At 31.9% G+C, this 18,423-nt stretch overlaps 1 protein-coding gene across 3 annotated transcripts in view; it reads right to left on the minus strand.

Annotated features, from left to right (window-relative positions):
• ELP4 (elongator acetyltransferase complex subunit 4) overlaps window positions 1-18,423 on the minus strand; it is a 259,126-nt gene that overhangs the window by 111,415 nt on the left and 129,288 nt on the right. For all 3 annotated transcript variants that reach the window (XR_003115721.1, XM_025357974.1, XM_025357975.1), the window contains exons 8-9: window positions 16,616-16,724; window positions 14,252-14,358 (exon numbers count right to left, since the gene is read on the minus strand). Coding sequence is in view for 2 of the 3 variants with exons in the window: in XM_025357974.1 (XP_025213759.1) it covers window positions 14,252-14,358; window positions 16,616-16,724 (216 nt within the window). In the remaining variant the exon portion in view is untranslated. The remainder of the gene's footprint in view (window positions 1-14,251; window positions 14,359-16,615; window positions 16,725-18,423) is intronic.

Raw genomic sequence — 18,423 nt, forward strand, 5'->3', positions numbered from 1 at the left:
TTTTTATTAGGCTGAAAACACTACGTTGAGTTCTTTTTGTGTGATTTCATGCAATCTTCTATTCTATTCTACATTATAAACACCTTTGAAAAGAAGTTTTGTTTTACATAATTTTAAATAATTTTCAAATGGCAAGGACATTGGTGTTTATATAATTATTTTAAAGTATAATAACTTACATTAACTTAAATAAAAGCAATTACTAAGTAAAAATGTCCTTGTGTTTAAATTTCCTAACCAAAATGCCAAAATATTCCAACTACAGCATCCTATAGCTTAAAAATAATCTTACCAGGACCAACATTACTTTTAATAATATATTCACATTTTAAACTTCAGTAAGATCTTGTTTACTTGTCTAAGAAATTCCTACATTAAAAAAAATGAATATAAGCAAGCAAGACTTCATAACACCCACTTAAACTTACTATTTTGACTATCAATTATAGACACTGGATAGTGTGGCTAATGAACAGTTAAACTTTTTGCATATACTTCTGCTAATAAAATCAAAATCTCCTTATGCCCAATATAGAAATGTATCCTTATGCCTCTCAATATTCAGTTATCAAAAGTTTAATGTTATATTTTGATTAATTTACTGTATAGTAAAAAAATCTTAAGTAGATTATAACAAAAAACTCAACAATATCACATTTAAAGTTGATTTTATAACTTTTAATAATCTGAAGTCGTTTTTGTATTCAAACATGCTACAAATGAAAACACTGAATTTTAATATTTAAATTGTATGAAGCTACAATTCATAAAGCATTTTAATTTCAGAATTCAAAACTTTTAACATTTCTAGTTAATGCTTTATTTTAAAAAAGGTTTCTTTAAAGGATATTGCGCTTAAGGTTCTAAGTTAAATGTACAATAAACATCATAAAATGGTTAATTAAATTTATAATGTTTTATAAAAGAAATATAAATCAAAGGAACACTAATATATATTTATACATTACAATTGTTTCTCATATATTAGGTATTTATTATCAATCCAGTAACATTATATCGAAAATAGCAATTTATCTGTGGCTTCAGAAAACTGAATTAGTACTAATGGTTAAGAGGTCGCTTTAGCATTTGAAAGAATCTGGTAGAGTCTGAAATGAGGTGCCTCTAAGAAAGTGAGTTCCACATGATTACAGAGAGGCTGGATGAGAAAATATGTGCACACAATGAGAAGCTGGCTTTGAAGCACTTTAAGCTCCCTTCCAATTTTAACGTTTTATGAAATCTAGGTATTTTCTCGGACAGACAATAACGCAGACTGTTTGAAAAATCTAGGTATTTTCTGAAAGACATCGCATTAAATTCTACAAGTGCAAATTACACAGCAAATGATTGTATGTGTTTGTTATTTTTCAAATAAAGCTTAATTTTAAGAGTATAAATCATTATCACCAAATTGACAACTCTCTCAGTAAATTTTCTTTAAAGTATGTGGCTCTTTAAAGTAGGGGTTCTTCTTCACAGAACATTTTCTTTGTGAATGACGAGACAGAAAATATTTTTGGCTTCGCAGGCCATAAGATCTCAACTTAGTGATGCACTGTGAAAACAGCCAAAGACAAAATGATAGGAATGGCTGTTACAATAAAATGTATTTAAAAAAAAACCTCATGGAGCTGGATTTGCCCCATGGACCATAGTTTGCTAAGTACATGTTCTATTGCAACATGGGCATAGTTGCTTTAATATTGCCCTTTACTTACCCACTTTTACATGGACAAAAGCTTAATAACCTTTCCAATAAAATGATTGGAATGTTATAATAATTGAATGCCAAATTAATTGCTCATGTCTATAGTACTATTAAAAGTAGATAACATTTCCAAAATATCTTTACATGTACTTTTTTGTTTTTGACTGAATTACACATTAAGTCAATAACATACCTTAATGAAATGCATTCAGTTATAAATCACACACTGTAAATTTACAGCTTTTCTCCTAAATATAGTTGGCCTTAATTTAAATTTCTGTTTGGATCAGAATGGTTTCTCAGGAGGAAATTCTGAAGAAGCCAAACTGAAGAACTAGACTGGAATTTGGTCAGCTTCGAGTGTATAATAAAGAGATCAATGGGATGATTTTTCAATAAGGATTAGTCCTAGATTCTGTTATAGAAGTGATATCAGTTACTTTACTGATAATGTGTATTTAAATAAAAGTGTAGAATATGCAAAATGTGTTAAAATTCCATTTTACATAATTATTTCATCTGTAACTCATAAGTCTCATGAACTGTTTTCAACAATAACAGCTCATTGTATTCTTAGCTGATATTTTTTGAAGGTTATTTTAGTTATGTAAAACCTTACAAGTATATTAAGCATCTACAGAAAACTGTATTCACACTATCAAACTATTCCATATAACTGAAATGACTTTTTTAATGGTCACACCCTTTTATATGTTTTGAGCAATATCAAGAGGACATTCATTCATTTATCCATTCATGTAATATTTGACGAGCACCTATATAATCAGGCAATGAACTAGAAAAAGGAGATACAATGATGAATAAAAATACCTACGTTCATAACACCTATGCTCTAAAAGAACAACATTTTCTCAAAGTTTGGTACTTTATAAAAGAAATGCACAATGTTTTCCATATACTAAAGTATGGCAAAACAAAACAAACAAAACAGTACAGAATGGATATTCAAGAGCTAAATAAAAAGCAAAAAAGATTACCTGAAATAGCGCTCTTCTTGGCTACTTTTCTCATGATTGGCTTTTGGCCTTAGTATTTTTATAGACCAATCAGTCCTACAGGTTTTTAAAGGTTAATTTATCATTATTTGATTATTGATTCAAACCCACTGTTAAATTACTTTTGTTAATCCTAGAAGGTATTGTTTGAGATTGACTAGAAATTTCATTTTTTTAATAGTACACAGCAATAAAAAAATATTAAGGGTGTGTGTGTGTGGGCGGGGAGTTGCTGTGTCTGAATATGCAAGTATAGAGGGAAGAATCTAGGAAGTGTTGAACAAATATATTTCATTATATTTTTAAAATTTGAGATTAAACAATGACTTGTATCTCACAAATATACATACATAACATGCAAAATCTAAGTGTATTAAAACAGTTAAAAGAAAATATTTTCTTTGTATTTAGTACAGATCATTACTAATTCATTCAGAATAGATCATCACTAACACTTTATCTGGACCACCATTTTTTTTCTAAGACTACTGAAAAGGCTATGAAATATAACTAAAATAAATCACTATCTAGTTGGATTCCTTTTTCGTACTTATGCATGACAAATTTTGAATCTCAATACAGAAAAGATATACTGTATACTTCCCCAACTGTTTTGAAACATGCTAGTTTTATGGTAAAGGAGAGTTGAACACTATCACTGTGTTGTGTTTTGCTACACTTAAATATGGTTCATATGTTAAAGAAAAAAAGTACATACATGTATATATACGTGTAATCAATTTTCCCTTAAAAGCTGTAATTATGTATTTTAATAATTTTCTATTATTATTCATGTCAAGGATATAGTCCTATTGCATTTGGTTTTGGTCAACGTTTTAGCAATTTGTTTGTAAAAATATTAATAAGCTACTGTGTGCTAGCCTTTTCCTTTGCCTACTGACTACAAGATAAGTTGATCCATTTATTTACAGAACCAACAAGGGCAATCCATTTCATGCTATAGCACTGACCCTTCACAAAGATCTTGTAAATGAGTAGCCTATTACAATATGTACAAGTGACCTTTAATTGCACCAAGAAGCTTTTTGTTACAATCTTTTTCAATGCTACACCATAGCTACGGTACAAGTTGGGAAAATATTTCTTATGTATTTGGCAGAAATATCAACAAAAAAGCCCCTGTATCAAAATATGTAAGTGAAAAGTTTGAGGCATTTAAGTCTACACTATAATATTGCCTTTTAAATAACTATTGAGCAGAAAGATAAGGTTTTTTCATTCATATAATTATTCAGAAAATTAATAAACATTTCATTAATTAAAGACTTAAGAAACATAATTAAATACAACTTGGCTTTTAATAGCCTTTGGAAACAAAGATAGTTCAATCAAAATTGATTATTTTTTTGAGACAGAGTCTCGCCCTGTTGCCCAGGCTGGAGTGCAGTGGCACGATCTTGGCTCACTGTAACCTCCACCTCCTGGGTTTAAGTGATTCTCCTGCCTCAGCCTCCCAAGTAGCTGGGATTACAGGCGCCTGCCACCATGCCCAGCTAATTTTTACATTTTTAGTAGAGATGGGGTTTCAGTATTTTGGTTGGCCAGGCTGGTCTCGAACTCCTGACCTCAAGTGATTCATCTGCCTTGGCCTCCCAAAGTGCTGAGATTACAGGTGTGAGCTACTGCACTGAGCCTATAATGGAAAACTTTAATTGTAGTAAAATATACTTCTCTCTCTTTATTAAATGACTATGTACTTTCAAGTTTTATTATTTGAAATGTTCAATGAAGAATCCTATACCTTAAAAAACACCCAAATAAATTCCAAATATCATTTATATTGGGCAATAATATTTGAAACAAGTTTTCAATAAAGCATAGGGTCAGGTATTTCAACTGATTTACTCAAATTTTTGAATGACTGAAATATATATTTGACAGTCTGACAAGAAATTGAAGCCAAATACTAAATTTCATTAAACTCTTCATCTTGGGTATCTTATTTCTGGAAGGCTCATGCCAAAATGATTTAGTCTGATTCTCTACAACAATGGTGGGTTGACTTGACAGCACCTGACAAAACAGTTCAGTGAATTTCATGATACCAGATACAAAGAACCTAAACTGGCTACTCTATAAAATGTTCACTGTGACTTGGAGTGATGACAGTAATAAATTTGCCAAATTTTTTATTTCTACTTAAGTAAGAGAACTGCTTTACCAGTTATTGGGTTAAAGACATTCCCATTACATTCTACTTTCTCTTAATTATTTATTATGTTCCCCAATTCTACCTTTTAAAAACTAATAATTTATATTTAACATCATATTTTCTTAATGAGGAACATAATGTCTTCATGTTACTAAAATGCAGAAAACTTTTTCATATTCATCAATAAATGAGGAAAATATTTTACAATCATAATATTTATTGCTTAATTTTACTTAAATATGGCATTTAAAGAACTTCCAGCAAATCAAATTTTTTGCAAAAGAGAAAAATAGCTGTTAACATGAAAGAATCAAACCTTCATTAGAACCAGTTATGATAAAAGCGGAGGAAAATATTAGAAATTTGAAAAAGGAATTCAGTAGACCCTTATTAAAAGTTGTGTATACCTTGATTATCTCACAGGATAATTTTTGATGCTCCAAAAATAACAAATGTAAAATAACTTAGAAAAATTTAAAATATAAAAACAGGTTGATTAGCTATAAGCAAATTAATACTGGTAAAAGTACCTGAACACAGAACTTAAGTGAGTACAATAATAATATATTGTAATTTAATTTGGCATACTTTTGGACTATATCAAAATAGTTGATAAGGAAAACTACATTTCTTTGTATATGATACTTTTTCACTTTCTTTCAGATTTAGAAATCCTGTAACAGTAAATAGTATTTTAGAGAATAGCTTTTTTTTTTGCAAATTAATTTTTCCATAAAAACCTACCATACTAGAAATAAGTAAAAAATAGAATATCATTACCCTAATGTATTCACACATATATATGTGTGTGTGTGTGTGTGTGTGTGTATATATATATATATAAAATAACATCATGTTATATAAGGGAGAGGCTGTGATTAATCCAATCACAATGTTATAATGTATTTTACAAAAAGTTGAAATGCAAGCTAGGGAACAGAAGAATTTTTAATATGAATGTTATTTATATATACATATATCACATTAACACATTTTCTGAGATTAAAAAATCATTTTTTATTGAGGAATCCTTCAGGACAGAGGCTTTCTGGCTTATGTAATGAAGACGAGATAGCAGTACAGCTTAGGGCATGGCAGACAGTTAGTTGGTGGTTAAGAGCACAGGCTTTAGAATAAAACGGGCTTCAATTTCAGTGTAATTTCTGCCAGTTATCAGTTCTGTGACTCCAGATAAGTTAAGTTGCTTGATCTCTCTGAACCGTAAGTTTCCTCATTTGTAAAGTGAAGATAATAATGTTATATGGGTAGTTGTAAGGTCTATGAAATAATGCCTTTAAGTGCTTGCAGTAGTCCTAGCCCTCTGTTAAATATGTAATATAACTTATTTTTTAAAATTAATAATAATTAACAGTTTGTGAACATGTTAGCTTTCCACTGTTATTCTGCATATGGCTTCAGAAGATCTGAATTTTATCCTGGCTCTAACCACAGATGTATGACTTTGGGAAGGAAGGTTATATAACTCCTATCTATTTCTTTTTATTAAATATGTGAAATAGTATGTATGCAAGGGTTCCTATGAGGATTAAAATTAAATATAATAATGTATATGGGCCGGGTGTGGTGGCTCACGTCTATAATCCCAGCACTTTGGGAGGCCGAGGCAGGCGAATCACAAGGTCAGGAGATCGAGACCATCCTGGCTAACATGTTAAAACCCCGTCTCTACTAAAAAAAAAAAAAAAAAACCAACAAAAACTTAGCCGGGCGTGGTGGCGGGCGCCTGTAGTCTCAGCTACTCTCAGGAGGCTGAGGCAGGAGAATGGCGTGAACCCAGGAGGCGGAGGTTGCACTCCAGCCTGGGCACAGAGCAAGACTCCATCTCAAAAAACAAACAAACAAACAAACAAATAAACAAACAAAAAAAGTATATGAAAGCACCCAACACAATACCTAGAACAAATCAGACACCAAATATATTTTTTTAAAGAAACTTACGGTAGGCATGAGTTACTTTAAAAACTGTAGTTTCACAATTTAACAAATATTTATGGAGCACCTATTACACATACGGAGGATTTAGCTGCAAATAAGACATACTATGTCCTTACTCTTATGGAGCTTACATTTTAGTGGTGAGGTCAGGGAAATAAACAAATAAACTGATGAACAATTATAAAATACATTACACTGAGAATTCAAACAGTATATGAGGGTGAGTAACTTAGTGAACACTTCAGACAGGACAGGCCAGTCAGACTTCTCTAAGGAGGAGGTTGAGATAGTTAATTTACAATCCAAATAACATGAAAAGGCCTTGAAAAGATCAGAGGGATGAGGATTCTGAACATTTGCTGTGCAAAGGCACTAAGGCAGGACTAAACTTGAAATGTTTTAGATACAAAAGTATCCGCAAAACTACCTACATCACAAGTTTAAGGATACCATATTTACTAAGTATTACTGTTACAGGTACCTTGGAGCATATACTAGTAAAATGTATCTTCTTACTTTCTAGGAACTTAAAAAATACATTTAAGTGAGGAAATGAAATAGCTGTGATTTGTCATCATTTTCTGTTTTCTTTTTTTCTATCTTCCCTAGAGACTATAAATGACACATTACTAAAGGAAGTGTTTCAGAGAGTATCATGTAAACTGGACTAATTCTGCTACAGCAGTTCTACAAAGGCTTGAAGAAAATCTTTGAAGTACTGCAATACAATTTTCTTGGGGCCAAACCATAAAACACATATATAACTGTTTATGTCTGCAAAACTTAGGAAGAAGGGAGAAGAGATATTTTCCCCTTTGCATACTTAGACAATGCTGAGTCTGTATCCTCCTGGTCTAAAAACTGAGATAACTGCATTCATTACAGGTAACCATGGTATCTTTATGACAGACTGTTAGTAAGATTCTAAATATTTGACTTTGCTTCGTGCAACCATCTCATTATTCAAATATATATTTTCCTTAAATTTCCTGAGTAATGTAGTTATGAATAAATAGTGCAATGTAAAATATTAGACCCTAAGTTCAATTTATAAAATGAAGATTTTTATGTAAAAATTATGGTCAAGTGTCATATTTTGATAATATTTCTCAAAGAAAGATGATTCATTTGATATAACTAATTACAAGTTTCATATCCTACATGTTGATGACCATACAGAAACTATAAGACATATAACCGTCAAATATGAATCTACTCTTCCTTGCCAAATGAAGCAATGATGTTCTGCCAGCCAAACTAACAGGAAGCATGTGAAATGAACACAAAAGCAAACAGGCCTTACACTGCCTAAGGGAAAGTCAGCAAGATGGCAGTTTCAATCATTCGGAATAATACTAAAGCAGCCTTAGGCTTTTCTCAGAATGGAAACATGTCACTATTACTGCAATATTTCAACAAATCAGAATGCAGAGAAAAGAACACTTATGCAACCACATCTCGGAAGGGCACTTTACTCAACATTTAAGTGGAAAACAATTATAAAGAAATTTCAGAAAAACTGTCAGTGAATATAAATGACTCAGGGAAAAATGTTTTTTCTTTCAAAGTGCTTAATAGATTTTTCAAAAGCTTACCACTTAGAAACAATTTCCTTACATATTCTCCTTAAGGAATTATTAATGTAAAGACAAATTTATATAAAGTGGTAAGTGAAAAGTTTGATATTCAGGCTGCCAGTAAGAAATGCTCATTTTTCCCCAGTATAGTACTACTACTTTGGAAGGTTTGATCAAAGGGAATAAGCTTTCACAACATTTATATAGGAAGTTAAAAAATACTTCAAATATTTTGGGAACTTACCTAATCAGTATACTTTTAGCATGTGTCTAGTCATGTAGCCATCTTTGGTCAATCATCAAAAAATCAAAGGGAAATTGGCATGACTCAACCCTAACTTTAATACCGCATGATTGTGTCGTGTAAGCTTGTTTTGTGTGAGAGCTGCTGTGGTTTTAGCAGAGAGATTAACAACCGGACCTAAGCTGGCCTCCAAACCTTGCCCTGCTGATGCCTCAAGCTCTTTGAAGTCTGACCATCATACCTGGCAAAACAACAGTGGGAACTAGGATGGTGTCAGATCTAATCAAATTGTTTGCTGCAGCATAGCTAACTATGGGGTTCACTAATTGGCCCAATTGCGGATTATACCTTTTGCTACAGATTCAAGACAATAATTTAGTTAAATGATTTTTTTTTATCTTTTCTAATTAAGATTCCAAAGTGGGAAGAAATAGGATTAGACAGATTCTGAAAACTGTGTTCTCCTTAAGGTGGTATGCACTTTTGATAGGTTAACTATGGCATGTGAAATATAGAAAGTGTAGTAAGTATTAAACCAACTTCTGGAGATTCTGTGAAACCTATGTAATGCTATTATATACTGATATCACTAGAGAATAAAAACATAAATATGAGAATGATAATATAATGAATATATCAAAATGTACACATGTAAAAAAATTACATTTCCATTGTTAAAAAACATTAATTTGAGTTTATTTTTGACAAGTGATTTAATCTAAATGAATAGATGCCTATACTAAACTTTGATTTTTTTTTCTTTCTGCTAGCTGCAGTGTATCTAGGAATAAAAGTTAGTTGAAATAACAAACAATATTTGTAGTATATTGGACTACAGCCCATGATGCTACAACTTAATAAGGCTCCCAAGCCAGACATTTATATTTCCATTATTTTATTTTAGTAACATATTGTGAGTTGACAAGCAAGTTAATCATCCCTCTCCCCATCTCTAGATACAGTAAACATATTCAACGTTCTACTTCTCATTTAAAAACTGGAAAGGCTGCTGAAAATAAGCATAGGGAATAAAGTAAACCTAGGACCAAAGATATCATGAAACACTCCAAATTATTACACATTATCATAGCCACTAGCACTCCTTAGTTTGTAAGAGTTTACGCTTTTCCAATATGTAAATAATAATCCTATGGAATAATCCTACTGAATAGTACCAAGTTATATCGCAATATAATTATAAATCTAATTTATATTGGTTCTATTCTAGTCTTAATACTTGAGAATAAATCTATTACATGAGTATATCAAAAATAATAGCTACCTAATAAAAACTAGATTGGTCAATTATTTTGTTGAGGATAAGTTCTTGGTGACTGGAGAGGTACTGAGGTCCTATTCTGAATTAGGGACAAAGTATGATAAGACAACCTCGAGTAAACATGATTTACTTTGACATTCTCTACTCTCAATATTCATTTAGTTTATGAGGCCCACAAAGATACACTATTTATGATAATTGCTATTTTTTGGACCAATTACAGCCTACACAAGTAGTGTTAATCTTTATACTGAAAATTTGTAGTAAATACTGTAAGTCTTCTGTATATTTAAATGTTAATCCAGTTACTGTACTCTCCGACTTGAACTTAGAAACACTGAATCTTTGAGCTGGAAAACTGTCCCATTACCAAAGTGGAAACTCTCTTTGTGAAAACCTTAATGGATGGTGCAACTAATGTAATAATACATTATTATCATTTATATTAATTTTATGACTAGAATGTGCTACAATATGATCGAGCTGAAAATATAAAATCAAAATAGCAAAATATTATTAAGTGCAAGTGGAAATGTTGCATTTATGTCATCAAATATGCAGCCACATTTCAAATTCTGCCAAATCTTACTTGTTTATGTACTATAATTACATCATAATTACTAAAGAAAAAATTGGTTAATGATAGCCTGATATTAAAGAAGTAAAAATTACAGAAGCTAAGAAATGCAAGTTTAACCAGTTATTTTAGCTTGGAAGTTATGCTATGTATTCAAGTTATCTTACACATAACTAAGAAGACAGTGTGTACAGGTCACTTGACTGGTGGAGCTTATATCATATTTATAGCTGTATTATTTGCACTATTTTAAAAAGCCCATTCATAATTTATCTATATTATATACATTTAAGCAAAGATTTTATACCTATTAAGTAAATAACCCTGTTCTTGATTCTTAGATATAAAGATGAAAAACACACCATTTATGTGTATTGAATCTATGATTATATCTTAGTAAAGCTTTTGTTTAAAATGTTTAAACACTACATAAAAGTATAAATAAGTTAGTATAGTACTTGCTACTTAACAAAGGCTCAACAAATGTTTGCTGTGACTAAATGGAGGTTAGGCAAGGTTAGGTAAATTTGATCTGGTTAAGATCAAGGAGTAAGTAGTATATAATGGTTAATCACATATGCCATACTATGTATTGCTTATAAGAATCATCAATTTTCAAAGAATTGGAAAGCGATTTCTTTTAACCTGAAATCACAGTTTAAACTTTCACTTTTACTTATCTAGAATGCGTGTCAGGATTTTAGTGCAATTAGTATGGATATGATTCTGCTACAGTTTTTGTAGAGGGGCTAATTTATAGAGCTTTGTAGTTACAGGTATTAGCAAAAATTTTTACTCTGATTAGATAAATATTTTCACTTGAATCTGGACAATACCAACACATACTCTGAGAAGGAAGAACTATTCCTTTGCTTTCTCCAAATCACTCAAAGAAATTAGAGATTATGAGTTAAAGTTGCTCTACCTGTTAGAGGCCCTTGGTAGCTGCTAGTAAAAAGATAATCAGTTTTCATACATATAAAGGGCAATGACTTAACAAATCAAAAAGGTGCCCTAAAAATAGAGATGAGAGTGCTTGCCTGCTTCTTTTGCCCCATGTTTCCAACCTTGCCCCCTTTTGAGACATGTGACTGACAGTAAATTCCAACACGTAACAAATTTGCCTGTGGAATTGGAAATGTTATTTTGGCTTTCCCTGCTAAACTACCTTTCACTTCTGAAAGTGAGACTCTGATTCAATGCCTGATTCAATGTCAGATTCAACTATCTTTCACTTCTAAAAGTAAGACTCAGATTCAATAGACTATCTATTTTAGTCTCAGACTTTACAGGCTAGCAAGGTTATATTTTATTTTGAAAAAACTATCAGGACATTTAAAAAGAACATTTATTTGTTGTGAGTATTAAAACAGTAGCATTTGCTCGATGATTTTACCCTCAATAAAGGAATCCTTGAACTAGTTACTTTCAGGTCACTTCTACTCCTGTTTCTAGTTTCTTTAATATATTAACAAGACTTAATATCTGTTTGGATATGCATTTTAGAATATACGATGCTACATTTAAAACATTTTAGGTGAACCACATGATTTTATTGTGTTCTAATTATACCTATATATGTACTTCTATTTGGTTTGTTTGATTCCTTAGTTTTTATTTTTTCTAATCACTAAATTGAATATTATGGCATAAGTAAATAAGTCATTTAGAATGTATATATTTATATTAAAATAACAAAAAAACTCAAAAAAACCTTAAGTGATTAGGTTATTAGCCAAAAAGGTACCGAGTTTGATTATATAGAATTTTAAGAAGCAACAGTCTATTTGTGTTTTGTTTTCAAACATTGCTTCTAAACCACAGGTTGACCAATTACAATGATTCTTAGTTTAGCATAGTGGGAACAAGAGAGAAAATGAAACAGAAACCTGTGTGGTTAATAAAAGATCTTTCATCAGCTCTGACGGTGAAGTGCAGTTACTATTAGAACCTAAAGTGGGACCTCTCCTCTGAGAGACCTCTCTGACAGGAGAGGTCCCACTTGACATCACGTAAGTTCTTTATTTTTCTCTTTCCCTCAATTCCCAATAAGACTCAATGAGACAGAGAAAGAGAAATCATAAACATGATTCACATTACTGTACTACTTTCTTCTCTGGGTACAATATTTACTTTCACAGGGGAATCATCTTGCTTAGTTTGTATGGTAATAGAAATGATATCTCAGATGTCGTTGTTAGAATAGTGATTTTGGGGAAAAGGTGCCACATGGAGAGAAAAAACTTACGTCTTCCATTAAAAATATAAACTCAGAAGAAAATGATAAGCATGCTTTCCTTGTGACACTAAACTATAACTGTATCTTTCTCAAAGTCTGAAGCAATATTATGGTACATTACTCAGTATTCTGTCAGAAAAGCTGAAACAATGTTTGAACAATTACAGTGTTGGGTTCCACTTCAATGGTTTCTTTTGAGAACTAAAGCAAATTAGCTCAAGAATCACCATTTCTACACTCTCGCTCTTTTGGCTTTAAGTGGCTTTTGAAGGGAGTGTCCCCAGATGAGAAACTTCTAACACTCCTGCAGAGATGACCTGCTTGAAGAACTGGCTGCCTGATTAACTATTAACTGCTCTCAATAGGATTAGATAATTAAGGACATTGATGACCATTAATTAGGAGGAGGGCACATTAATTTGTCACTGGATAGGGCCCTTACAATGATTTATAGGTTAGTGCTACTTGCAAATGTGAAGGGAAAGAGAAAAAGAGAGAGAACCATTAAGTTACCTTATCAAGTGGCCAGCTTAAAGAGGGCAGAGGGTCAAAAAAGGGCCAAAGTGGTCACTTAAGGGTGAAGTCCCAAACACCAAAGCAGTGCCAAGCCACATTGACCATCATTTGGTGATGAAGTTAAAAATATGCTAATTTATTGGTGGCAATTCTCTCTTTTTATGGTTTCAAGCAGTTAAGACAAGTGGCCTGCTTAGGAGCTTTTCATTTGAAAAGAGATTAAACAAAATGGTTTGTCAAGGCTGCTTGGCTGTTTTATGTCTTTGTTAAAAAAAAATTGCGCCGACTATACTGATAACTATCACATCACCCAAAAGCCAACTCTCTCTAAGCATTTACTTCGTTAATAAATACATCAATTCTAATTGCTTAATAGTTCTCTGTTCATTTGCTCTTTAGCAAGATTAAGTTGAAATAAATCTTTTGTCCTACTACTTTCTGCCACCATTGCTTACATAAGGGTCACAAAAAAAGTTGCAGTGTCTTAGAAAATGTACTTAAAGACACTAGTGTAAATTATAATTTGTTTAGTTCCACACGAGGAAAGGTAACTTCACTAATAGTAAAGAAAAACGCTTTTAAAATGTAGATAAGAATCCTCTTAGCCACAGACAATTATGGGTAGCATTCACATTCCACACCCAAGTAAGCACAGCTCATTAACATTTAATTAAATATGCTTTTGAAAGCCATGGAAATATGCATATCATATTTATCATGTAAGTTTGGAGCTTACTTTTAATAGATATTCAAAAGAAAATCATCTTTGCCATACTTGATATATTGTAAAAATAAAACAGTAGTCTAAAAAATTATTCTGTTATATCAGAAGAACTTAATAATATTTAGCATAAAACATGTCCTAAGAATTTCATTAAATAAGTGAAAATAAAAATAAAGTAAAAATAAGTTAAAAATAACTTTACCTCAAGACTGTAAACTAAAACATAAAAATTCTCTTACCTCAATAGTGAACAGCTTCCTTTTTAATTTAAAAGCTAAGTCTTTGACATCTGATTCATCACAGATCAAGTTATTAAGCCGAGGAATCTGCCGTATATGAATCAAGCCTTGTGGAAAGGAAATTAAAAGAAAAAAAAATTAAACATTGTCATCGGATGCATAAATTAAATAGTCTTACAGCAGAATCCTGTAAATTTACACACAAGCATCCTCCTCTTTTAAAACTGGAGCTTACTACCAGGAGCAATGAAGCAAATGGTGTGATTATACTCAAGTAATCAAGCAGAATAAGATAAACAGAAATCCTTGTGCGACGAAAACTAATTGCACTTTGGTACAGAAGTACAGATGTAAAGAGGGATCTTAATACTTGTCAAAACTACAGCCGGTTTGTGTGTGATTTTCTCTTGTATTTACAGTAAGCAAATATGGCTATCACCTTGCATGCTGCCCACGGCATCACTGAGTGATCTTTATTTTATTAAATGCACCACTAAGCAGCCAGCAAAACAAGGCTTATAGGTTACTGATAACCAGTGAAGCACTCATGAAAAGTATTTCATTTTGTACCTTATTAATGACTTGAACAAACCATTGAAGAAAACTACATTTCAGGGTACACTCTAGGACCAAACGTTAACGCCTATGCCATCCCAAGACACTCATATCTATGGCATGTTAGACCTTTATGTAGCTGCTATAAGCTTTGCAACAGTGCTAGGTAAACCATGAGCTTTGGCCTCTTGTCAATAGAAACACTTGCTAATTTTTTCTGACAAGGGCACTGGATGGCTTTTGTGCAGCCTAATGTAGTTTCTGACTAAACTAGGGGTCATTTCCCACAGATGAAGACATGGAAGGTTCTTCACTACATCTTTCTGCCTGACTCAGCTCATATTTAAAAATTAACATCCCGAGGACACTGATCCAAAACACGGGGAGGAAAGGCAAATTACATATTTGAACAAAGAGACAAATCTTACTTATAGAACTGCTTCTCTAGTACAAGGTTTTGTAAGTATGTTTAAATGCTTAATAATGCATCTATTAGTCTTAGCTTAAACCTTTAAAGGTACTTAGCTTGAGAAATGGCCTCTTCAAAAATAATTAACTAAAATACCTGACAATTTTTCAAACTTAAAAAAATGTAAAAGGTGTTTCAAGAAGACAGCTTTTAGCTACAAATTAAGACTATCTCATACATATTATTTAGTAAAATATATCTATTAGAAATAGGCACAGCACACTTTTATTTGCACATTTCTTATTTTAACCTTAAATGTGCTTGCTTAGCTATCAAGAGACCTTATCGAATAAATTAAGAATTTCATAATCAGGTCCTCCTTATTAACAGAAAGCATACTAGTCTTTAGAATCACTCATTACTGTGTGGAAAATAATTTATCAATTCAGAGATTTCTGCACAAAGAATCATAGCCTTTCAACCTTTGAAATACTTTAATCAAAATAATATTTTTCAGAACATAAAATATTTTACAAAATGCGTAAGCTCATAATACTTGTCTTATAAAATCTGGTAGCAGGCTTCAAAGAAGCTACTCAGTCTTTAGAGGTTTCCACAGAAGTATGGTAGCTCCATAATAATGGTAGCAATAATTTGTATATACTAAGAATAATAGGTAAAAATCTGTTATTCACCGCATTCTATATTTGGTTTAGACCTATAATACTTAGACCTAACTACTACATTTTTACTATTCATATAGTTCTACATAAGACTCTTTATTAAAAAGAATCCCCAAATTAACCAAATGACTACAATATTACTAAAAGTAAAAAAAAAAAGTAGAAAGTCTGATGAATTCACCTGTGTTTATATCAAGGTGGCAATATTTTATAATTTGTTCATAACTCAAACTAACAAGAAAATGAGTAAACAGAGAAAAGTTCAAATATAATGAAAGATCTTCTCTTTCTGAAAATGTAATTGACTAGGAATCTGTAAATATAATCCAGTATGTATCTTATTATACGGCTACGCTTTGTAAAGTATAAACTGCTTTAGAAAACTGTCATTATTAGAATACGGTATTTATTTCAAACATGGCTAGTAAGTATGACGGATTACACGGCTACCCTAAGACACTAGGACAACAAAATATACACCTGATTCAGCCATGCCTTAATACTTGGGTTTGACTCCTTTCAGTTATTATAGTCTATAGTCTTAATGTAGTTGGGTAATAAGCTGCCATGGAAGACTGGACAGGAATGGAAAACATTTAATAGGTGTATTGTAAAATTTATACTCCTTGACTGTATACATTTGGACTGAACAGGATGCTTCCAGGTAACCTAAAAGCAGCCTGCTCATGCTCTTCTCATTATGAAGGTTCTACTTACCATGATAATCCTTATACAATGGATTAGTTTCTCTCTCAGAACCAATAAATGATTCCAGACCAATTACTATATCTGACAAGTTTGTGACACGGGCAATAATGGCTTTATTCTGCAAAACATGGAAACAAAACAGTAACGTTAAATGTTATGTTAATAATATAATATCTGTAAAATATCACTATGCTATCTCATGAAAAACTGTAGTAGAGACAGACTATCAACAGAGAAATACCTTAAAAGTTAAAGCTACTATAGGCAGAAAACTGGATGGAAATATGCCCTTAACTGAAAATGCTGGCCCATGTAGTCACGCTATTCTAATTTGAAGAACTGAAGGGAAAACATAAATTGGTAGAAGATATAAATTGATTAGTTCTGGTAGAGAACATAAATTGATTATTTTTCACTTGTATTAGGGAACAGGACTACCTTTATTCTCATACATGATTATTTTTCAAATTACTTCATTCAATGCCCATTGGAAAATCTGTCAGACAGCAGGATTAAGAAGCAGTAGATGGTACAGCATAAAGTATAGGGCAAGAGTCTCACTGTCGTCTGTCAGCTGGGACAAGGTCCCAGCCCTGTAACAGCTGAGGTCCTCTGTGACATATTAGAAACAGGGAAAGGACCAGCTAAGAGACTGCAACATGGCTAGCTATGGAGTCTTCTGTTTTCTCTTTCCAGATGCTGCCACTTGGCTCTGGGATAATAATAAAGGGAAAGAAAAGATGGTAGATGACTAACATTTAGACCAGTAGCCTATCCTTTATTTGTCGACACAATCTGAGATGAACTCAAATACTGCTAAATACATTTTAATAAATGTCACATTTTGCCAGATCAAAACAATAGGTTAATATGTTTACAAACATAGTATGTCCAGTTATTAAGTAGCAAAAGTTCTAAAATACTGAGCATCTCCTGGCTATAAAAATATAATAATCAAATATCTGGTAGGGTTTTTTTTTAAATTCTTTAATTACTGGAAATCGAGTATTCCTTTTAGCCCCTGACAGAGTGGTAGATCAGAAAACTGTGATTATATGCTATGATGTCTTAGACAATTTTTTGCTTAGCAGATCTAGATAAGTTGAAAATTTGTTTTGTAAAATTTTGCAATTTTGAAACTCTCATTTTATACAATGGTAATGCTCACCAGTTTAAAACTAATCTTTGAAGAAGAGAATGGGAAATACAAAACAGTCAAGAAAATTTATCAGCCTGCTATATCCCCTGTTAGAAAGAGGTCAGATATAAGAAAAGATTTTCATTTTCTGGAAACATGATTACAACTGAGCTTACTAATATTCTTGTTTCTTAAGTCCCTTTACAAAGATGGCATAAGAATGGAAAATTAAAGAGGGCTGGTCAATGTTACCTGACTTGGTATTATGAAACACATAGTAGCCTGTGTCACCAAACATTCTGTTGAAATGACTGGTTAACTCACACCTAGGGCAGTATTTGAAACTCCTTCATAAGTTGGAATGTGTGTTATATAAAGAATGTTTCCGCATTATATAAAGAATGTTTCAGCCTTTGGATCAGTGTTGTTAAAAAGAATTAGCAAAAATAATTATTCTTAATTGTCTTTAATATGTTCAATCACGTGGGCACACTAAGTATAGAAAAACATAATTTGGAAATGCCTATTTTTTCTAAGGCAATTTTTCATTCAATGGTGAGAAAATAATCCAGATTGATTCCTTACTTTCAGTTCTGTGCCACAGGGGATGGTCCTACTCCAGGAATAACAGGGGCTTCAGAGGCCATAAACATGTTCCTCTCAATATTTCTTTAGCCAA

The sequence above is a fragment of the Theropithecus gelada genome, chromosome 14 (assembly GCF_003255815.1).
Source record: "Theropithecus gelada isolate Dixy chromosome 14, Tgel_1.0, whole genome shotgun sequence".
Taxonomy (NCBI): Eukaryota; Metazoa; Chordata; class Mammalia; order Primates; family Cercopithecidae; genus Theropithecus; species Theropithecus gelada.